Source organism: Rhea americana, unplaced genomic scaffold (assembly GCF_003343005.1).
Source record: "Rhea americana isolate MKP2758 unplaced genomic scaffold, rheAme1 scaffold_421, whole genome shotgun sequence".
In the NCBI taxonomy this organism is placed as follows: domain Eukaryota; kingdom Metazoa; phylum Chordata; class Aves; order Rheiformes; family Rheidae; genus Rhea; species Rhea americana.
In genome coordinates, this window is record NW_028186559.1 from 346,992 (window position 1) to 366,272 (window position 19,281).

General features: G+C 56.7%; 1 protein-coding gene across 3 annotated transcripts in view; it reads left to right on the forward strand.

Annotated features, from left to right (window-relative positions):
* Positions 1-17,677: 17,677 nt before the first annotated feature.
* NDRG4 (NDRG family member 4) overlaps positions 17,678-19,281 on the forward strand; it is a 14,513-nt gene continuing 12,909 nt past the window's right edge. For 2 of the 3 annotated variants that reach the window (XM_085315214.1, XM_085315215.1), the window contains exon 1: positions 17,678-17,838. In XM_085315214.1, coding sequence (XP_085171340.1) covers positions 17,802-17,838 — 37 coding nt within the window. In that variant the 5' untranslated portion in view covers positions 17,678-17,801. Of the gene's footprint in view, positions 17,839-18,355; positions 18,525-19,281 lie in introns of all 3 variants that reach the window. The other variant, XM_085315216.1, reaches the window with a different exon arrangement.

Consider the following 19,281-nt stretch of genomic DNA (forward strand, 5'->3'; position numbering starts at 1 on the left):
CTGGCTTCATTTTAGTTCTAGCTCTGTCTCCCTGCTTGGCAGAAGGCAAGTCACACAACTGTTCCTTGCCTCAGTTTCCTTTTCAGACAAATGAAGATAACAGTACCTTATGAGAGTGTATTTTGTCCTCTGGGTGATAGGCAGTGTCTGATCTTGTTACAGCAAATCTGCTAGCCAGATTTTCACAGCTCAGCTGCATCTGCTGAGGCTCAGATCCTTACTTGATAAGTACTTAACACAGCATCTAAAAATTCCCCTTTTCAGAAATCACTGCAGTTTCCTTAATCATTCCTGTTAAAGCCTCACTGCCAAGCTGCTTTTGAGATGCCTCATATCTGATAATGTTAAGTATAAGCACTTTTCCCAGGCTATCCTACCTGAGTAATCTGTCAGCCCTGCAGGAGAGTGGCCAGGCATGCAGCACTGAGCCTGCATTTCTGCTCTCTTTTCCTGATGTTACCTGATCAGAAGTGCTTTCCCTGGAGTTGAGAACAGCCTGAGCACTAAATGCTGAGCAGTGTCTTCAGTGGGATTTTGCACAAAGTTGATGGAACGGTAACAGATGTGGTGGTTTTATCACAAGTGAGTAATGGGGGAGGCCCACCTGCGTTTGCAACTTGTGTCTGATGTTTCTGTTTTGCAAGACTAGCTTTGGAAACTGATCTCTAGTGGGAGTGTTTTCCTGTGTTTTACATTAACTAGGCAATTTGATTTAAGTCCGTGACAAGCAGAATCTGCTTTTGAAAGAAGCTATGCAGGTTTGGGCTTCCCTTGAAAGTGTCTCCTGGCTGACAGCGTTTTGAGGACTTGCCTTAGGATGTATCTTCTGCCTCAGTGGGGTAGATTGTTTCAGAATGAGAAACAATTCTTTGTTCTGAAATTAAACCTAATCTTCTAGTGTCAGCAGGACCTTGAAGATTGTGTAAACCGATTAACATCATGTGCACACTGCTATGGAGAGAAAGGCAGCCTACTGAGGTTGTGCTGGAGTTGAACATAATGTATTAATTATTGTATTGAGTTTTTATCTAGTTTGTTGTGCTCTCTGACTCAATTTGCACAAATATATCCAATCTCTTCAGTGCTAAGAGAAATCTGCAATGAATCAGGGTCAATGAAACTGAAAGCAGAAAGCTTCACGCTGCTTGCATTCTCTGCCCGAACAGCATCGTCATCTCAGCCGGAGTTGGACAAACCGGTCAGGCTGGAAATTTGTACACTTCTGGTATTACCCGGTTTCAGAGACACTGAGTTGCTCCTTCTGTGCCATTCTGCAGTAGCCTCTGTTGCTGGTTGAAATGCACATGTTGGATTTCCTCGGTGTTTCCTGGGGGATTTTGAAACCACGACCCCAAGAAGGCCATGGCCGGGGAGGGTCCATGTGTGCACTGCATGTTAACAGCCAGGAGAGGGGGCGCTGAGCTTAAGACGTCGTTTTGTCCAAGTCCTACTGTTAGCTACCTATGTTGTACGTAGAGAGATCCCTGGTGGTGCTTTTCTGCCTTTGAGATCAAACTTGGTGTCTAGGTGACTTGCTACTGCATACGAAAGGAGGAAACGCAAGTCAAGGGAGACCCAAAACAGAGCTTGGATTGTGCTACATTGTCCTAGATTTGAGTAAACAAGTGTGGGTGTCGTGCTTGGCGTAGACGCTGAGAAAGAGGTATTATTGTTCGGTACCTAGAGAGGCAAGTGGTACTGCCAAGAAAGAGTTGCAGGCAAAGGAGAAGATGGACAGACACTTTGCTGTGCCACTTGAGTGGATTTGAGTATGCTCAGGACCCAGTATGCTGACTACTACCTGAGTGAGTGTGAGACTCACCTCATCATTGCTCAAGTGAGTGTGTCCTAAGGGGTCCTGTGGCGGTTCAGGCAGGAGTGGGATGCAGAACGTCGGAGCCCTGAATTCTACTGCCTTCTCCTTCACACGGTGCTATTTGCTTAGCCCGCAGTTTCAAGGCCTGAGCAATGGAGGTGGGCTGAGTGCGCGTGTTTAAAGGCTGTGAATCGCAGAGATCAGCAAGGGCAAAGAGCAGCAGGCTGGTGGCACGTCTGTTCTCTGTCTGTCCCATCCTCTCCACCAGCCTCAACACTTGCCATCCAGAAATTGGAAACATTGTCTGCCAGCGGGTGTAAGTTCTACTGTCCTCTCAGCCCTGATCCTTGTGGAAGGAGCTGGGTTCTGTGGAAGGAGCTGGGTTCTGTGTGTGGCTCTTCCCCTTTCTGCAGTTTATCCTCATGGCTATCCTTTGGGATTTGTAGGAACAACCAGAGACAGGGAAAACATCTAAAGTTGCGTCTGTGCTCTTCTCCTCATCTGTTGCTGCAGGGAGCTCTCCGAGCTGCTAAGCATCAAGAAAAGCAGCTTTGAAGAGGCTGCTACCCACAGCAGTGCTTGGAAGCACTTGGCCATGGGAGCAGCATGCTTAGGAAGGCAGCTGGCCACACAGGAGTGAGGCAGATGGTGGCAGCCACAGCAGTCTCCTTGGGTTTGCTCAGTGAAGGAGATGAGTAGGGAGGAGATCATGGGAAGCCCAACAACCAAGGAGAGGGAGGATATCTAGAGGCCCTCGAAAGGGGTAGGTCAGCATGCACTCATTTGAAGGAGTCTTGAAGTGTCCTCCCTTTACCATCACATCTGACTATAACATCTGCATAGTCAAACTGCAAGGCTACTTCTGGCCTTTGCATCATTGCATGGTGTGTCTGAAACAAAGACTGACGTGAAGAGACCTGGAGAAGTATAGGAAGGTAAAGGAGAGGAAGAAGAGGTAGGAACTGGAGAGGCATATCGAGGAGTAGAAAAGAGCACAGAGGAGCTTGAGACATGATGGGTTGAAGACAGTGAACTTCCATCTTCGCCAGGTGCTCTTTTCATTAGTAAACTGGTTTTGCTTCGTAGAGGAAATTGCTCCTGGGAGTCTGATTCTTCCCTGGGTGGTGAGGGCTTGCCAGGCTCTATGCCCACTTTCTGCAGAGGTGCTGAACTCGCCTGGAGTCCAGCCAAGCCAGCCCTGTGTTGCTGGTTTTGAGTGAGCTCCTTGAAAGAAGAGTGGCACAAAGAGCAGCAAGTGCTGTGGCCACCAGACCCCTCTTCAGTTGCTATGGAAAATTACAAGGGGCGGCACAACCCCCCAAAGCCAAGGCATTTGTTCTGGTTTTTGAAACACTTCATTAATGTCATTGACAATACCAGCAGGTTCCTGAGATTAGCGCGCTTCTATTTTTGAAGAGTTATTTCTAATGGCAAGCTTCCAGGCAGTGCCAGCAGCTTTAGCAATCTTTCTATCTGGACACACTGTGGTCTTTTGCCTTTTATTAGTCTCCGTGAAACCACATAGCTCCAGCTCTTCCCAGATGCTCCCCCACCCCTCAAGGGAAACATATTTCCATCAGGTTTTCTAGCTACTCAGTGACAAAGCAGAAATCTCATGTGTTCTAGGACAGAAATTGCCTTTCTTCTACATGCTGGGCCTCAAGCAAGGCCTGGGCTTCACCTAAACTGAGCAGGATTTGGGGTGGGAGAAGCATATCCCTTTCACAGATACGATTTGCAGAATACAGTGCTCCTTGCCACCTCAGACTGCTCTCTAGTTGTGCATATGTCTAGATGCCCGACTGCAGGTTCAGCTTCTCAGAAGAAGCAGCATGTCGTGCTGATGGAGGAGACGAGGAACGCGGCTGCCTCGGTGCATGTTCCTGCGCAGGGCCACAGCTGCAGCACTGCAACCTGCTGGGTCAGGAAAAGGTATGGCTGGGGCTGCAAAGAAAGAGGGCCAAGCAGCAGCTGGCATTCCCTGGGGGAAGGTGAATTTCCCCTGATCGCAGCATCAACTCAGCCCCCTTGAAAATGCAAGCTGTTGGGCCTGATTCTCCCCAGCGCCAGCTGGAAGATGAAGGAGCACAGCAGCATCCCAGGGCCAAACCCATCTAGTACTGGTGTTCTCTCCCAAGCGTTTCTTTACTGCTTGATATTGCAGTATCTGAGCTATATTTGAGTCATGGGAGTCTGATATACTGCAGACTGTCCTTGCTCCCCTGTCTCAGGCTCAGGTTCTCACTGACAGCAGTGTATTAAAAGCACTTCACTTTGAATTACCCTACCCAAACAAGAAGGGGAGAGGGGAACCCCCAAGGGTAAAGATTGCCTTAAAGCTTGGAAAGTGTCTGCTGTTCTCAGTGGGATCCTGTAAGATCAGAGAAAGATAGGTTCAGCATAAGAAATCCCAATTTGCCTGAAGATGAGCTCAAGAAACTGCAGCCCTAAAGGTAATCACCCCCCACCTTACCTCCTCCAGATTTCTCTGCACCCAGAAACAGGCAGTGGTAAGGAAGTGTCTCCTGAGAGTTGAGATGGTGCTGTTTCATCTCTGTCCTGATACTGTGATTAAAAAAAAACAGTGGCAAAAAAGCAAATGGAAGTTGTAAAGGTCCAACTTGTGCTCCCAGCTTGTGTGGCTTATAAGGTGAGGCTTGTCTCCAGCTGTTCTGTTGGTCGCTCAAGAGCTCTGGGATGTTCCCCTGGTAAACAGAAGCACGTGGAAAAGTGTGACAAAAATGGCTTACCAAATAACTCTCACAAACAGGTCTCAGCTGGACAAATAAGGCTTTTCCCTGACTTCAGACCAAGAAATTACCAAATGCTTAAGACTGCAGTGTGGCTTCTTTTCTCAGGGGTTAGAGCAGGAGAGGAGCGAGGAGAGGAGCACATAACACTGTAGCCCTGTGATGACAGAAATCAGCATAGCTTTTTTGCATCATTGACGTTTTGCTGCTTGTAGGGTCCTTAACCTCCAGCAGTGGAGGTGAGCACCTGGACATCTTCTAGTGTGGCTGTAGCTGCAGGGACTATGAAAAACAAGACCTGTCTGTCTGTGATAGCTGTTTCATGCATTACGATAGTCACAAGTGTTGATTCAGCAGGATGGACTGGCCGTCAGGCCTGGGCGATGCATGATGCGAAGTGCTTACAGAGTRATGCGGGGCCCACTGCAGCATGGAGTCTCGCCCACTTCTTTCTGACCTTCCTCTGTTTCTGCTCCTGACACCTCAAAGACTGCCTCRAGCGTTACTGCGCTCCCTCTCACTGCCCATGACGTGGCTGGTTCCATGTCACACTTGCCCTCCCCTTTCCAGTGACTTCATCTCAGTTCTCGGCAGGTCAAAATCCACTGGTGCCAACTGAAAGGCTGCCCTGGGGCTTACCGAGGGCTTCAGATCAGGCCCATAGCACTTGAACTTGGCAGCGTGCTGGAGGAAACAGCAAGGCAGATAAAGACATAACCCCACCATCAAACCGATCCCCAGATGGTTGTTTCAAGTCCACAAAAAGACTGCAGCTTCCCTGTGTTCCTCTGCTCCTCTGGTGAGATGTTAATATTGGTTCAAACGAAAGGGTGGCTGTAAGCAGCCCCCTGGGAAGCAGAGAGCTGGGAGATGAACTGACTGGCTCAGACCACAGATCAGCCAGAGTCCAGCCAGGGTCCTGACTGAGCGCTGCCGCACGGTCCCGATTCCTGCTGCAGTCCGTAGGTGCCCTTGTGATGGCAGATGTCTTGCTGCCAGGACGCAGGCTTCGTTTCTTTTCCCTGGTGTTCTCCTTGCCTACAGGATGCTCAACAGCCCCATTCGCTGGGGGGGGGAGGGGGGGACAGCTCCACAGCTAGGTCAGGAAACAGAGACTCGTTTGTGGTGGAGTAGCTGTGCCCAGGCCCTGGTCGTCATTAACGGAGTGCCTGCCCGACGCCTTCCTTCTCAGGGCTGCATAATGCAGTTTTTAGTGACTGCTTTGGCTTTGAAGCCGGGCCAGGCTACAAATCAGAGGAGGAACCGCAGCCATTCGTGCATCCTTATCACGTCCTTTGCGAAGGCTTTCAAAGAAAAGTCCCTGCTGGATGCGAGCAAAGCTCTTTTTTGCTTGTAGAGATCTGGGGAGCCCTGGTGGAGCAGAGCAAACCCAAACCGAACGCATGCTTTTCTGAGCAAGACTGCAGTCACTCGTGTGGCTTTACCCCAGTGAAACCAGTGGAATTGCTCCAGCTTTGCACCAAACCAGCTGGGTTTATTGCAGTTGCTGTGGATTTACCAAGCACTACCTGGAGTCTGAGCTGTGATTTTGGGCTTTCATGTGCACAAATACTGCCCTAGCTGCCTGGGTGGGAGTCTGTCCTCTGCTGACACAGGCGGAACGGCGTTAATGGATTATCACCTCCCTGGACGGGTCTCAGCTACGCTGCTCCGGTGACTGGCGCTGCTCCCGATTTACACCAGCATCCTCAGGATGGGGGCTGTGGCATTGCCTTTGCAGCCCTGAGCACGCAGTGACATTTCACTCCTGAGCATCTCTGTGAAGCGATCCCACTCTCATCTCCAAAGCCTGCCATAAATCCCAGCTGGCAAGGCTGCTCCCAGCAACCAAGGGCTTTGCCTGAGTCAGCAAGACACAGGATGGTACAGGGAAAAAGAAATCACTTTAAGTCAATCCTTGGGAATGGCATCCGCTTTGTGGCAGAGACCGATTTAATCTCCTTAGCAATCACCTCAATCATAGAATCAGCAGGATGCTAATTAATTGAGAGGCACTCAACTATGGATGCTTAGATCCCTCCTGGCTTCGAGTGGAGCCCTTTCAGGTTTGACTGGAGTAGCTGGCCGCTCTGCTAATGAACGGGTCTGCCTCAGGTTGAAGCCCGGCACCAGGTGTCTAAGCTGGGGCCAGAATTGCTGATCCCTCTCTGCTGACTCTGGCTGGACTTCGGATGTCTTGACATAAGTGAGATGGTCCCACTCTCTGTTGGCCTGAGGAGCAAGCTGGCTAGCTGATTGCTGGGGGCCCCATGTTTTGAGGAGAGGGCCAGGAAGAGGGGAGCCATGAAGACGGGCCAGTTTGATCCTTTCCACTCGGAGGACAGCAGTTCTGTCTTTGCAGGAAGAGGTAGCAGGACCTGGGTACAGCTCACACCACAACCAGCTCTTGCAGATAGTGTGATAACACAGCTGACCCCAGCACGCTGGGCAGCTTCCCGGCATTTCCTGCCTGCCAGAGCAGGGCAGAGAAAGGTAATCCTGGTGTCTCACTGCACTCTGGTGCCTGCCAGAACCTAGGGATGCCAGTGTGCAGCCAGGAATGGTATCAATCTCTGCACGCAGTTTAATGTGTATGGGGAGGCAGTGTGATGGGGATGGGGAAGACATGTGGGTCTGCACTGGCATCCACTGCTGTATGGGCACTAGGGAGCATTTAGGGGTTTCTCCAGCATGTAAATGCAAAACCAGAACTGGTCCTAAGTAGGACAGCTGGGAATGGCAGCCTCCAAAAGTGGCCTGCCCTCTGCTACAGAGTATGGGAGATGCTGAAGGATCAGCGTTGGCCTCCTGTTTCCCTGCCAAATTCATCCTTGCCCTCTCACAGCCCTTGGCTCCCAGCTGGGTTTGACCTTGGCGCGGGAGCCCAGTGGATGGGGATGGCTGCGATGCACTGGATCCCTCACCCTGCCTCTCCCCAGTCCCTCTGGCCTGGAGCTGGCCCCTTGTCTCCACCCTGAAAGCCCACAAGGTGATTAAGCCCAGCATGTTAATTGGCTGCGACAGCTCATTTTGTTATCTTGCATTTAGTTATTGATGGGGTGCATGTGACTGGATTCACAGCGAAGGTCAGCACCAGGCTGGGCCGGAGCCTGCCTTTCTGTCCGTCCCAGGACATGGAGCCGAGCTCCTGCAGCTGCTGGTCTGCTGCAGATGGGCTGTAAGCAGGCTGTGCAGAGAGACCGGATGAACGGGTTTGGTGTTTTTTGCTGTTCAGGGATGGCTTTGCTCTCAGGTCCCCCCTGCGCCTTACGCACAACCCTCTGCCTAAGCAGGCTGAGCGTCCGCTGAGCCCAGGCCAGCACTGGCCTGTCCCTGGGCCTCATTCGACGTGTCTGCCAGAAGAAGAGGCTCTGCAGTCATGCTGCTGGGAGCAACAATGTCAAGATGGTTTTATTCACACTGTGCGATACCCCGCTGCAGGAAGATGTGGAAATCAGAGGAGAAGCAGGTTCAATGAGGCCTTTGGTACCCATGGGCGAAACCAGATCTTTCCAGAGCTTTCACATGGCTGTGGATTTAAGGCTCAGGAAACCTCCAAGCATTGTCGAAGTCCAGAGTAAAAGAGGTTTCCCTGCTTCAGGGACAGGGGCTCAGCCCCACGGTGTGTCTGGCTGTTGGAGATAGTGGCACTGGAGACCAACGTTCAGCAGGATGGAAGCTCAGGGGGATAGGAGAGAGGGGGCAGGCTTGGCCGGTGCTCCTGATCAGAAGCTACTGAAAAATCCACCAAGTGCAGGCATGTCAGAGGTTGCCAGGACAGAAGTGCCCCCACTTGGAGTCCTGCAGCAGCTGCAGTGCCTGCAGGGGCTGGATTTGCAGCCTGGCAGTGGGGATCAGGAAGACGTGCTGGTGGGCCGTGCTTAAAAGCTCCAAAATCCTGGCTCAGGCCCTCAATCCTACTGAGTATAATTTCCCAAAGAGCTTGAGAGCTAGGAAAGGAAGGCTTATAGTCTCCTACCTAGTCTCAAGCCGAGGAGGGGAATGGCTGGAGGCCTGCCTCTGCAGTAGGGAGGGCTTGCTCAGAGTTGCAAAGTGATGGAGCTGAGCGTTAACCCCTGGTCCTGGAGCAGCCACGTGATGGTGCCTTTGGCCAGCCCTCTGCTTCCCCCCCTGGGACCTGCCAGGACCACAGCCTAAATGCAGAGTGACAAGAGAGTGCATTAGCGAGGAACAGGATCAAATCGTTAGGAATGATGGATCTCCCCAGAGCTAGAGGGATTGATCGGCTGCTGGTCAAGGAGAAGGTCAGGGGCAGAGCCTCAGGGATGCCTGCTCATGCCCAGGCAAGGACTGGCTGGGTTGATGGCCGTTCCTGCTTGTGCTGCTCTGCCCCATTGCCCCCTCCTCCTTGCCCAGAGCCCCAAGCAGCAAAGCTGTTGCCTGTGAAATCTCCAACTTGTCCACTCTGTTCCAAGCTTCTTTCTTTTCATGACCGTGACCCTACAGAGCCACCTGACCTCAAGGCAGAGCCACCTCTGCTCCAGCAGAGGTGCTGGTTCCCTCCAAGCATGGGGAATTCATGGGTGATTTCTCTCAGGGCCTTGCTGTCCTTCCTGCTAGCAATGGTGAGGCGCAGCCCCTCCTCGGCTCTGCCGTCCACCCTGGAGCATGAGCCCAAGGCCCAGTCTGGCTTTGCCTTGGAAATACTGGCAAGGTCCCAGGAATCTGGGCAGCAGAAATGGAGCAGATCTGGCTGGATCAGTCTTTGACTGCATAAATATAAGGAACTTCAAAGCTGTGCAGGCTGCTGTGGCCACCCAGGGTGACTCCCAAAGAGCCTCCCTTGGGGACAACTGTACCAGGACAGGCTTAGATTTGGGCTAGAGCAGCTCATTTTCACAGCCAGCCTGTTGACTTGTCTGCTGCCATTGATGGGTATCTGCCACCTTCCTGGGAAAGTTGCTGGGTGTCACAGGGAGGCTCCCCTGCAGCCTGGATGGAGAGCAGCAAAATGAGAGCCAGCCCTGCTGAAGTGGTCAGCACCGTCTTGCCAGCGGTAAGGGAGCATTGCTGGGCTCACCTAAGTTTGCTTCTTGTCTTTCCCACATTCAAAACTAAATACAATCTGTTTAAAAAGTTGCCAAATTCCCCTGTAGACTTTATGGATACAGCAACCTTGTTGTGTTGGAGCAGTGTTCCCATGCAGCTGGGAGGTGATAAGGGGAGGACTAACCTCCTGAGAACCACGGCTTGCTAGGATGGAGCTGCCCACTTAGGGTCTTGCATTTTATGAAGCTTGCTGCAGTCTGGAGAGAGCTCTGAACTCCGCTCACCAAGTGGATCCAAACCATATGAGAATGGAGATCAGCCCCCTCCTCGCTCCCAACTGGCCCATCCATGAGGGAGCTCCTGGGGTCTTCAGAAACACAAGCACTGCCAACCCCAAGGCCTCTGTGCCCCTGGGGAACCTGTGTGTGTTTCAGGGCAGCTTGAAGGACTCAGTCCCCCTTAGCTGCCAGCATATTGCTTCAATGCATCCTGTTCTTGCCACAAGGCAATGCACCAGTGATGTTCCCTGGTCCCTGGAGGAGCAAGGCATCCTACTGCAGGACAGGGATCCTCTCCCTTCTCTTGGCTGAGCTCCTGGCTGCCAAGAACCAGTGGGGCAAGAGATTCTGTCTAGCCAGGCCTGACCTGTGAGTCCTCGAATGCTGCCAGCAGGGTTTGAGGAGCTATGGAAACTTTGAGAACCATCAAGTCTTCCCACTCTGTCACCCTCCCCTGAAATGAGAACGGCAGCTCAGAGCCAGAGGAGCCGTGCCTGGAAAACGGCATTATCCTGCTCACCAGGAGAAGGTAAGAGTGGGCATCGTTCCTGCAGCGCGATGAACGCCGTGTAATTGAAAATGCTTATTAAACGCTGCCTTTGAGAATGTGCCAGTCTCTGGGCTCCTGGGAGAGAGACCCTGCCGTCTCTGCTCTGTCTCACTCCTATCAGCTTGTTAAACACATCTGCACACACGCAATCGCTCTCTGAACGGCTCTGCTCTGCTCTGCTGACAGGTATTTATTTAAAGCCTGGCTTGGCTCTGAAAAGGGACTGTCACAAAAACGTCACCGCGGGGCCCTGCGTCGGTGCTGCTCACTCAGGCAGCAGGGAGGAGGCAGGGAGGGACGGAGGGGGCTGCTCGGGAGGACAGACGGCCAGGAGGAGCGTGCGTTCACCCACGCTGCTGGTATTTGGGCTCTAAGGCCTTGGTGGCTCAGCAAGTGCCACGGGGGCTCTCTGCAGGCTGAGCCCTGGCAAATAGCTGCTCCAGAAGAGGTACATCACGGTGGTCGCCGGCCATGGGAGAGCTCTTGGTGTGCCAGGCCCATTCCTCCAGCCTCTCCTGATGCCTCTCTGCATGTCTTGAAGAAACTTGTCCAAAGCAACGTGGTTCCTGGGGCTAGGACACCTTGACGTCACATTAAACATCTTTCATTTTCTATCTTTACTTTGAGAGCCTCTTCCTGTTTGTCCCCAGTGGAGCTCCAAACAGACTGTAGTGAGGACGGGGTTACGGCCACCTCGGTGCATGTAAAACCCAAGGGAGATGAGTGAACCCTGTGGTTTCCATGTGTTTCGGTCCAGGCTCCGATATTCCTGGAGGTGTTTCAAGGCCTTGAGATGGAGCCTGTTGGATGTTGAGCTCCTCGCTGGCTGCAGCCAGCTCACAGGCGTGCAAAGCGGTGGAGGGGTCCCCTCGGCAGGGTGACTGGCCCGCGCAGCCCGCCCTCCGGTCCTCCTCGACGTCTGCCTGCACGCGTGCTTTTTACCTCCTCTCTGCTGCTGTTCCTGGAGACGTGCTGTTCCCTGGGCAGTCAAGGATATATTTGTGTTTGCACTCAGTGCCAGCATCATCTTCATCTTCATCTTTGAGGCCAGGGTGGTGGGGGAGGAGGAATATGATCGCCCCCTGCTCTGGAAAAGCCATGCACACCATCTCTATGGGGTTAAGAGTGCGGGAACATCTCGGCTCCAGCAGGCCCAGGCTCCCGTGGGACCCTTGCATCTCCCGCCCAGCCGCGACTGCAGGCACTGGGGGGATATCGGATGCTGACGGCCTCCCGGGTTGGGGGCTGGGAGGACAAGGAGGAGGCAATGTCTCCCCAGCTTTTGCTCGCTTTGGGGCGTGCTTTGCTCGCTCCGCCCCGCTACTCCGGCTTTTCAAACCTGCAAAACGCAATGCCTAGATTGCAATCGGCTTTGAAAAGCTTCATCCCAAAGAGAAGGGAGTTCAAGGCAGCTCCGTGCCGCTCAGGCAAAGACGGGGGAGGAGGCTGGATCCACAAGCAGAAATCAAACCTAATTAGCACAAGTGCTCGTGAGCTCACTCTGTTTGAAGGCGCGCACACTGCTGACGTACTGAGCTCCGGGGCCAGATCCCTCCCTGTATAAATCAACCTTGTTCTGCCATAGCCAAAAATGCACTTGGCTGATTTACACGGCTGGTGGATCCAGGCCTTGAATTCGAGGCAGATGTGCCAGGCTTGGAAAGGAGCTGATAGCAACGTCCCCTGGGCTGCCTCGTTCTTGGCATCGCCCCAAAGCTTTTACCCCAAGAATGCAGCGGACCCATGGGAATTTTTCCTGGCAGGCTTGTTGGGGGTGGGAGTGTTCTCTGTTTTTTTTTTTTTTTTTTTTTTTAATATCATTAAAATCCTCCCGTTTCCCCGAGACGGAGGGGCTGCGAGTGCAGGGAGGAGCGGGGGCTGGGAGGAGCAGCCGTCCTCGCAGAACTGGGCCGGCGACTCAAGCAGCGAAGGGAGACGCTCGGGGTCTTAATGAACTTGAACGGGGGCCCAACCCTATTAACGGGACTTAGCGGAAGAGTCTCTCATTAGGGCCTCGGAGCCGGGGCAGAGCTCGCAGCCAGGATGGAAAATTACTGCTGGCCCTGCGCTGCGAGGGAAGGAGGCGGCCGGCGAGGCTGGCGGCCTGCCAGCCCGAGCACATGCCTTGCACCGAGGTCGGGCAGCAGCCGGGGCCGGGCGAATCTCAGCTCCAACGAGATGCCCCGCGCCGGGTCATGGAGGCCACGGCCCAAGATTTTTGCTCTGCTGAAAAGGATGCCGAGCTGCCTGCAGGGTTGCACCTTCCCGGCTGGCTGGAGGTGGCATGGCTGGCTTCTGCCCAGTGCTACCAAGCTGTGGTCTCACRTACCGACCGCGCCACGCTGCAGCCTCCCTTTGCTCTGCACAAAACCCGGCGGTCCTGGGGGGGACCGAAGCCGTCCCGGGGCCAAGCACGTGCCCGGAGCTCCCCAACAGTGCCAGTGGTTTGGGCGCTGGGTATGGCATTCAGGATTGCAAAGCTGGGGCAGATCGCTCCTGCCCCGGGGTTGGAAGAGGATGGGACGTGGGCCGGTGCCTGTCACCAACAGCCRGTTTTCCAGCACCGCTGTCTGGTGCCCGAGCCGGCCTGGTCCCCGTCTGGCGGTGGCCGCGGCCGTGGAGGTGCTGGGTGTCCGTGGTCCAAGACGGAGCAAGGCAGGGCCAGGAGCTGCACCCCGCAAACAATGTCTTTAGTTAAGGTCAGCAATAAAAACAGCACGCTCGYGCGCAACCCAGGCTAAATTTAGCCCTCTGGCTGCTCTGCGCGTCGTAGCCGGACGGCCCGCGCCTCGGGGTGTTACGTAACCCCGTTAAACCCTTCAACACAGGCGGATCGAAGGCGCGGACCCCCGTCCAGCACCTTGAAAAGCCCGACCTCCGGGCTTTATTTTTTGGGGGAACCGCTGCTGCGGGAGCGCACCCGTTTGCACGCTTTCCTCTGCGGGGTACGGCACCGTTTGCACTGTGCTGCCGGGCTAGAGATAACCCGGGTACAAGCGCCCAGGCTGCTCTTACCTCTGCCTCTAACAGCCCCAGGGGTGTTACATAGCCCAAACCCGCTGCCGGGGCTCCGGCTGGGCCAAAGGGCATCGGGAAGGAGCCGCCCCATCATCCCGGCGGCCGGAGCGAGACGAGGCTGAGCATCTCCCCGCGTCCCCATCCCCGTCCCCCCCCGGCCACCAGCACCTGTGGCGCTGGGGCCAGCTCTGCCGCCCGCCGGAGCTGGCCGAGCAGAGGGCACCCGGCCTCAGACCACAGGGAGCCGTCGAAACCGCCCTGAGCTGCTTCTCTTGCTGCCCCCAAATTAGCCGGTAGCTCAGGGCACGTCGCAGCCTGGAGTTGCGCATCTTGCTTCAAAACCCTTCAGTAAATTCTCCCTGGTCAGCGCCGTCTCTGCCATGCCGCGCCGAAAGYGGAGCAGCTGCAAGGGGGTCTGCGGAGGAGGCTGTGAGCCCGGCAACCCTCTCCTGAGCCAAGGTGCTCCGTGCCTCAGTTTCCCTGCCCAGAGACCCTGCGAGAGGATGGGCAGCGCAGAGCGCTCCGAAATCCTTAGGCGGCCCCAGGGATGTTTTCCGCTTGCAGCGATGCTCAGTCTGAGGATACAGGTAGCCGGTGCGAAACCCCCATCCCTGCTCCTGCACTTAACCCCTTGGGCTTCAGGGGAAAGCTGCAGCCCCCRTCGCCAGCGCGGGGTCCGAGCGGCTCACAGCGGGCCTGACCCGGGCCCGCGCACTCGGACCGTCGCTGGCCGTGCCGCACGGGCCGCGGGACGGACGGAAGCTGCTGCTTTGGTATCAGCGAAGAGAGCCCTTCCCGTCGCTGGCATTGGCGGTGCCGTGGAAAATTACCCAGCTCTGCCCRCGGTGTAGTAAACCCGTGCCCCGGGGAAGGAGGGGGGGCTGCAAAATGACGTTGGCCAGGGTGCGTCCTTGGAAAACKCACCAGACCGCCGGGGCAGAGGGATCTGGATCGCAACCGAAGGGGCTTAAAATAGCATCTCCCACGGCGTGCCGCCTGGCTCGGCCCCCTCCGCTCGCTGCCGGGGCAGGATGGCGGCTCCCGCGGCGTGAGAGAGTTAATGGCCCTGCCTTTGCCTGCTGGCTGCACCCTCCGCTCCGACCCAGCAGCCTGGAGAGGCAGGGCAGAGGCTCAGATCCGGCGGGCGCCGCCGCGTTTCTCGCAGCCTTTGCTACGCTGATGAGCAGAGGGAGCACGGCCGGTCTTATGACCAAGGCTTGACTCACCTCGCAGCAYCTGGCTCCTTCCTCCCACCTTCCTGCCTCCCATCCTGCTGGGGCCGAAGCAGAAGCCCAACATGCTGCACGTCCAAGGTGCCCCCCCCCCCCGGGTTGCTTGGACTTTGCAGGTGCCGTTGACCCTATGCTGGAGAGGCTGATAACCGGCTGCCGACACACGTGGGGACCCCATGGCAGAGCAGTGTGGCGGGGACGGTTTGCTGCAGGGAGCGTGGCCTCGTGTGTCCCCAAGCACTGCTAACGGTGCTCGGGGCTGCAGGGACATCTGCCCGTGCGGTTTGCTGAGGGAGGTATCTGGACATGCCACCTAGAGTCCTTCAGAAGCTGGGCTTCTCTCCTTGGACCACCAGCTGCACAAGCTCCTGCTGCTTCAGGGGCCCAAGGTGTGTCCAGAGTTTGCAGGATGCTGCTCAAACAGCTGCAGCCCAACTTCAACATCTGGGCTGGCAGCAACGGCTCTGGGCAAAGGGCTTCTTGGGGCCTTGCCAGACCAGCTGGGAAGCATGGGTGCCAAAGTASTGTCTGGCAACAAGTGGCAAGGCAGGGGGTGCGAACATCGGAGAGGTCTCCAAGTGGCACCCTCTAACCCCCCGCCAGCTTTGGGGAGCCCCCGTTCAGGGCTGTGACCTCCCTGAGGCTGCCTCTGGAGCCAGACCTTTATGCRCCCAGTTTAGTGTCGCATGGCTGAGCTAAAAGCACAGTGCAAAGCCATGTGGAAAACGCCACGTTGACCTGTATCAAAAGCACAATGAGAAACAATGTGGAAAAATCCATGCTGTAAAACTCCCTCGCTTCCCTTTAAACACACAATTCAAGGTGCAAGCGTCTCCGCATCAGCGGGTGGTTTCTAAACCCTCTCATGGGGTTATGCTCCGCTGTCTGCAGCTCAATGCATGGAGAGCTTGTGCTCTTCCCAGGCCTAATTAATGGTGCAATTATTTCAGCCACACSGCTGGCTCCTTTGACAAGGTAGCCATCTAAAAGCCATTATTTGATAATGTTGGATTTGATGCAGACAGGATAAATCCCCGGTGTGAAAACCATTTATTCTGGTACAAAGCCCTGGCAATCGGAGGAGGAAGTTTAGATTTGCACTGGATGATCCGAACCCGAGCCTGCCTCGTTCAGAGGAACCCTTTGGCTGCTGGACCCAGAGACGGGGAGGAAAGACAGCTCTGAAGACAGGGAAAAGCTGACCTCCGCAAGTGCAGTGTATTTGACTGGCTCCCAGTCGATGGGTTAAATGGTCCCTACGTTCCCTCCCGCTTTTTTCTGCCTCATAGGTGAAAAGGCGAATGCAGCCCAGGATGCAGAGCTGTTGGTGACTCAATGGGAGAGGCTGAAATCAGCTGGAAACTGGTTGCCATCCAAAAAGCCAAGGACAAGCTGTTAAAACAGATGTACCAGGCACAGAAATTAATGTCCGTATCAGCAGCGTGTATCTTTCCAGCCCCTTAGCAGRAGTCTGTGGGATGAGCTGTGCATCGCCTGCGGCCAGGAGACGTGCCCATAACTGAAGGGTGTCATGAAGTAAACAGATACATTGGCCACCGTGGTCAGCCGTCGGGATATATGAGAYTGATATCTAGCACACCAGACTTGGTGTAGTTGCCAAAGCAGCCCATGGGCATCTGCTGCATCCTGGGAATTTAGGSTTGGGGAGCAAACTGAGATCTCCAATTGAGGGTCGTGCTAACAAGGCTAGAAATGATCCCCTGAACTGGCCCCTTGAAGATGCCAGCGCCGCTCYCAAGGCCTTACCTGGTGGTAACCAAAAAATGCCTTTCCAGGTGTCARCCTGATCCCACTACCTGCTRGTCACAGAATCACAGCATGGTTGAGGTAGGGACCTCTGGAGATCATCTAGTCCAGCCCCCCTGCTCAAGTAGAGTCACCTAGAGCACGTTTCCAAGGCTTGTGTCCAGGACTGGTYCCCCAGGGCAGAGGTTTTCTCTGAGGTCCCAGAACCAAAATCCCAACACTCCTGCAGTATCTCGCATGGACCTCTTCTGGTTCCTGGGAACCTGGGCCTCACTCATCCTCCAGGAAACCTTGACTTTCCTGTGCTGACAAGTAAATAACACTCAAATCCAGGATAAATCAGGGTCATTCCCTGGCTCATGCACACAGGGTTTGTGATGGCGATATGAAATGTTTCACCTGGAAACTCCTAGAAAAAACATATAGTAGGGGATGGGAGTGGGCGATACCATGGACACGAGGTCAGTCTGAGGTTCTGGCCCCAGGGAGCAATCTGAAGCAGGACTCTCGAATCCTCCTGTGTGTGCTCAGCATGGGGCTGGGTTTGATGAGGAACCAAGACCATCAAAGGGAGGTTTAAGGGKCCTCAGCATTTTTTGTGTGTGTTGGGGGGGGGGGAGTGTTTTGTAGAGGACCAGTTTAGGGGTTTCAGTGGGGTGTCCTGTACAGTAAACTCAGGCAACCTGGGGCTGGGGGCTGTTACATTCTTAATTGTGGAAAAGCAAATTAAAATCTCATCAAATAGGTATATAGGAGGGGGAAAAAGGCAGGTCTGGCTTGGTAGGATCATGGCCGAACCAATGAGACCAGAATGGGGGACCTATGGCCTCCATGCCCTATACAGAAGGAGGGCRTCCTGCATCTTCGCCACTCTGGACCTGTCCCTTTCCAGTGCTCTCCAGGCTCCTGGTGGTGTTCCCAGCTCCTGGCTTTGCCTGACCCACATAGTTACCCCACAACCTCCTGCTGCACCCCTACCAGCTGCCACCCCACTGACTTCCWGCCTCTGGGGACCCCTTGTCCCCTCCAGGTGCACTGACCGAYGCTGCGCTGTGCTCCCAAGGACCCCAGGGCCATCGCTGTCCTTGCACCTCGGGAGCCCCCTGCTCCCTCGGGGCCCTGCAGGCAGCTGGGCCCCGGGGCAGCGCCGCTCCCCCCGCGGCCCCCGGGCCCGGCCCGGCCCCGTCCCCTCCCTCCGGGTCCGGCGAGGGGAGGAACCGGCCCGGCGCGGGGGCCGTGCCCGGCCTCGCCCCTGCGCCGCCCCGCGCGCCTGGCTCCGGCTCCGGCACCGGCTCCGGCTCCGGCACGGGCACCGGCTCCGCTCGCTCCCCGCGCCGGGGCCCTCCGCGCCCCCCCGGCCGCCCCCCCGGCCTCCCCGGGATGAAGGTGCTCCGGCACAAGATAGAGCTGCTGACAGGTACGGCGCGGCTCCGGCTCCGGCTCCGCTCGGCTCCGCTCCGGCTCCGGCTCCGGCTCCGCTCGGCTCCGCTCGGCTCCGCTCGGGCTCCGGCTCCGGCTCCGCTCGGCTCCGCGGGGGCTCAGCCCCGGGGCGGCGGCGGCGGCGGCGCCCGCGGCCGCTGGAGCCCGGGGCGGCTCCGCGGGGAGCGGCTGCTTCGCTTTCTGCCTTTCTTTCCTTTTTTTATTTTTTATTTTTGGGGGGGGCGCTGCTTTTGCTTCACTCTGTGCCGTTTCGGGGGTCGCCCTGTGGCTGCCGCCGCCGCCGCCCCCCCTCGCCTCGCCGCGTCCGCCGTGTTCCCCTCGCCGGACCGCGGCCGGTGGCTTTGCCACCCCCGAGTGGGTGTCCCCCCCCCCCAAACCCCTCAGCCCCCTCCTCCCCCGCCTGCGCCACCACCGCTCGCCTCGGGGGCCCGCGTGACGCCGGGGGGCCACGGGGGGCGAGTGGCCGCAGATGTGCCCTGCGTGACGTGACGCAGGTTGCTTACACCACCGCCTCCTCCTCCTCCTCCTCCTCCTCCTCCTCCGCCCCGCCGGCCCGGGGGGCTCCGGAGCGCCGCGTCCCGCGGGGACCCTGTGCGCCCGCTGTGCCAGACCGGACGGACGCGCGGCGGCCTGCTCCTGCAGACAGCGCGACGCGGCACCCAGGTGCTGCTGCGGGAGCTGGGGGGGGGGACGGGGCTGCGGGGTGCCGGGCTTCGCCCCCCACGCCAAGGAGGGCCTTGGGGGGGGGATTAACCCCCGCGTTGGTGAGATGGGGCTTCGCCATGCACAGGGTGCAAAGAACCCCCCTAGTCCCTGCTGGCAAGCTGGGGCTGCAGCCCCCCCCCCCAGCTCGCTCCAAGGGAGGGTGGTTTGGAGGGAGAAGGTTTTGGGGGTACGGGGAGGCGAGGGCTGGTGAGGAGGATGACAGCAAGGCAGAGAAGCGCAGGCACCGGGCTGGGACCGTGCCGCCAGCCTGCTGGTGCCCAGGCCCCTGGGGGCTGGGGGTCTTTCTGCCAGGCAGGCAGCGGGGCATGTTTGGGGGAGTGTAGGGGGGTGCGCGTGGGGCTGCTGGGCATCCCTTGGGTGCAGCCCGCAGCCCGCGATGCCTTGGAGCCTCCTCGGGGTGCCTAGCTGCTGGCTCGCTCCCTTCCCGGAGCGGCGGAGCTCGCTCTTGGCAACAGCCGCTGCCGAGACGCCCAGCGCCTCCGCGCGGAGCTCCGAAACCGCCGCGTCTCCCAGCCCGGCGGGGCGTCGCGTCTCCGCCGGCGCGACCCTCGGGCTGCCCGCTGCATCGGCCTCTCCGTAAACTGCCCTGAGCTCTCGCCGACAGCACCCGGCGAGCTCCTTTCCTCCGCTCTCCGCCAGGCGCCTTCGCTTCGCCGCCTGGCGCGGGGCCGGCTCGCGCGCCTCCTCCGGCTTC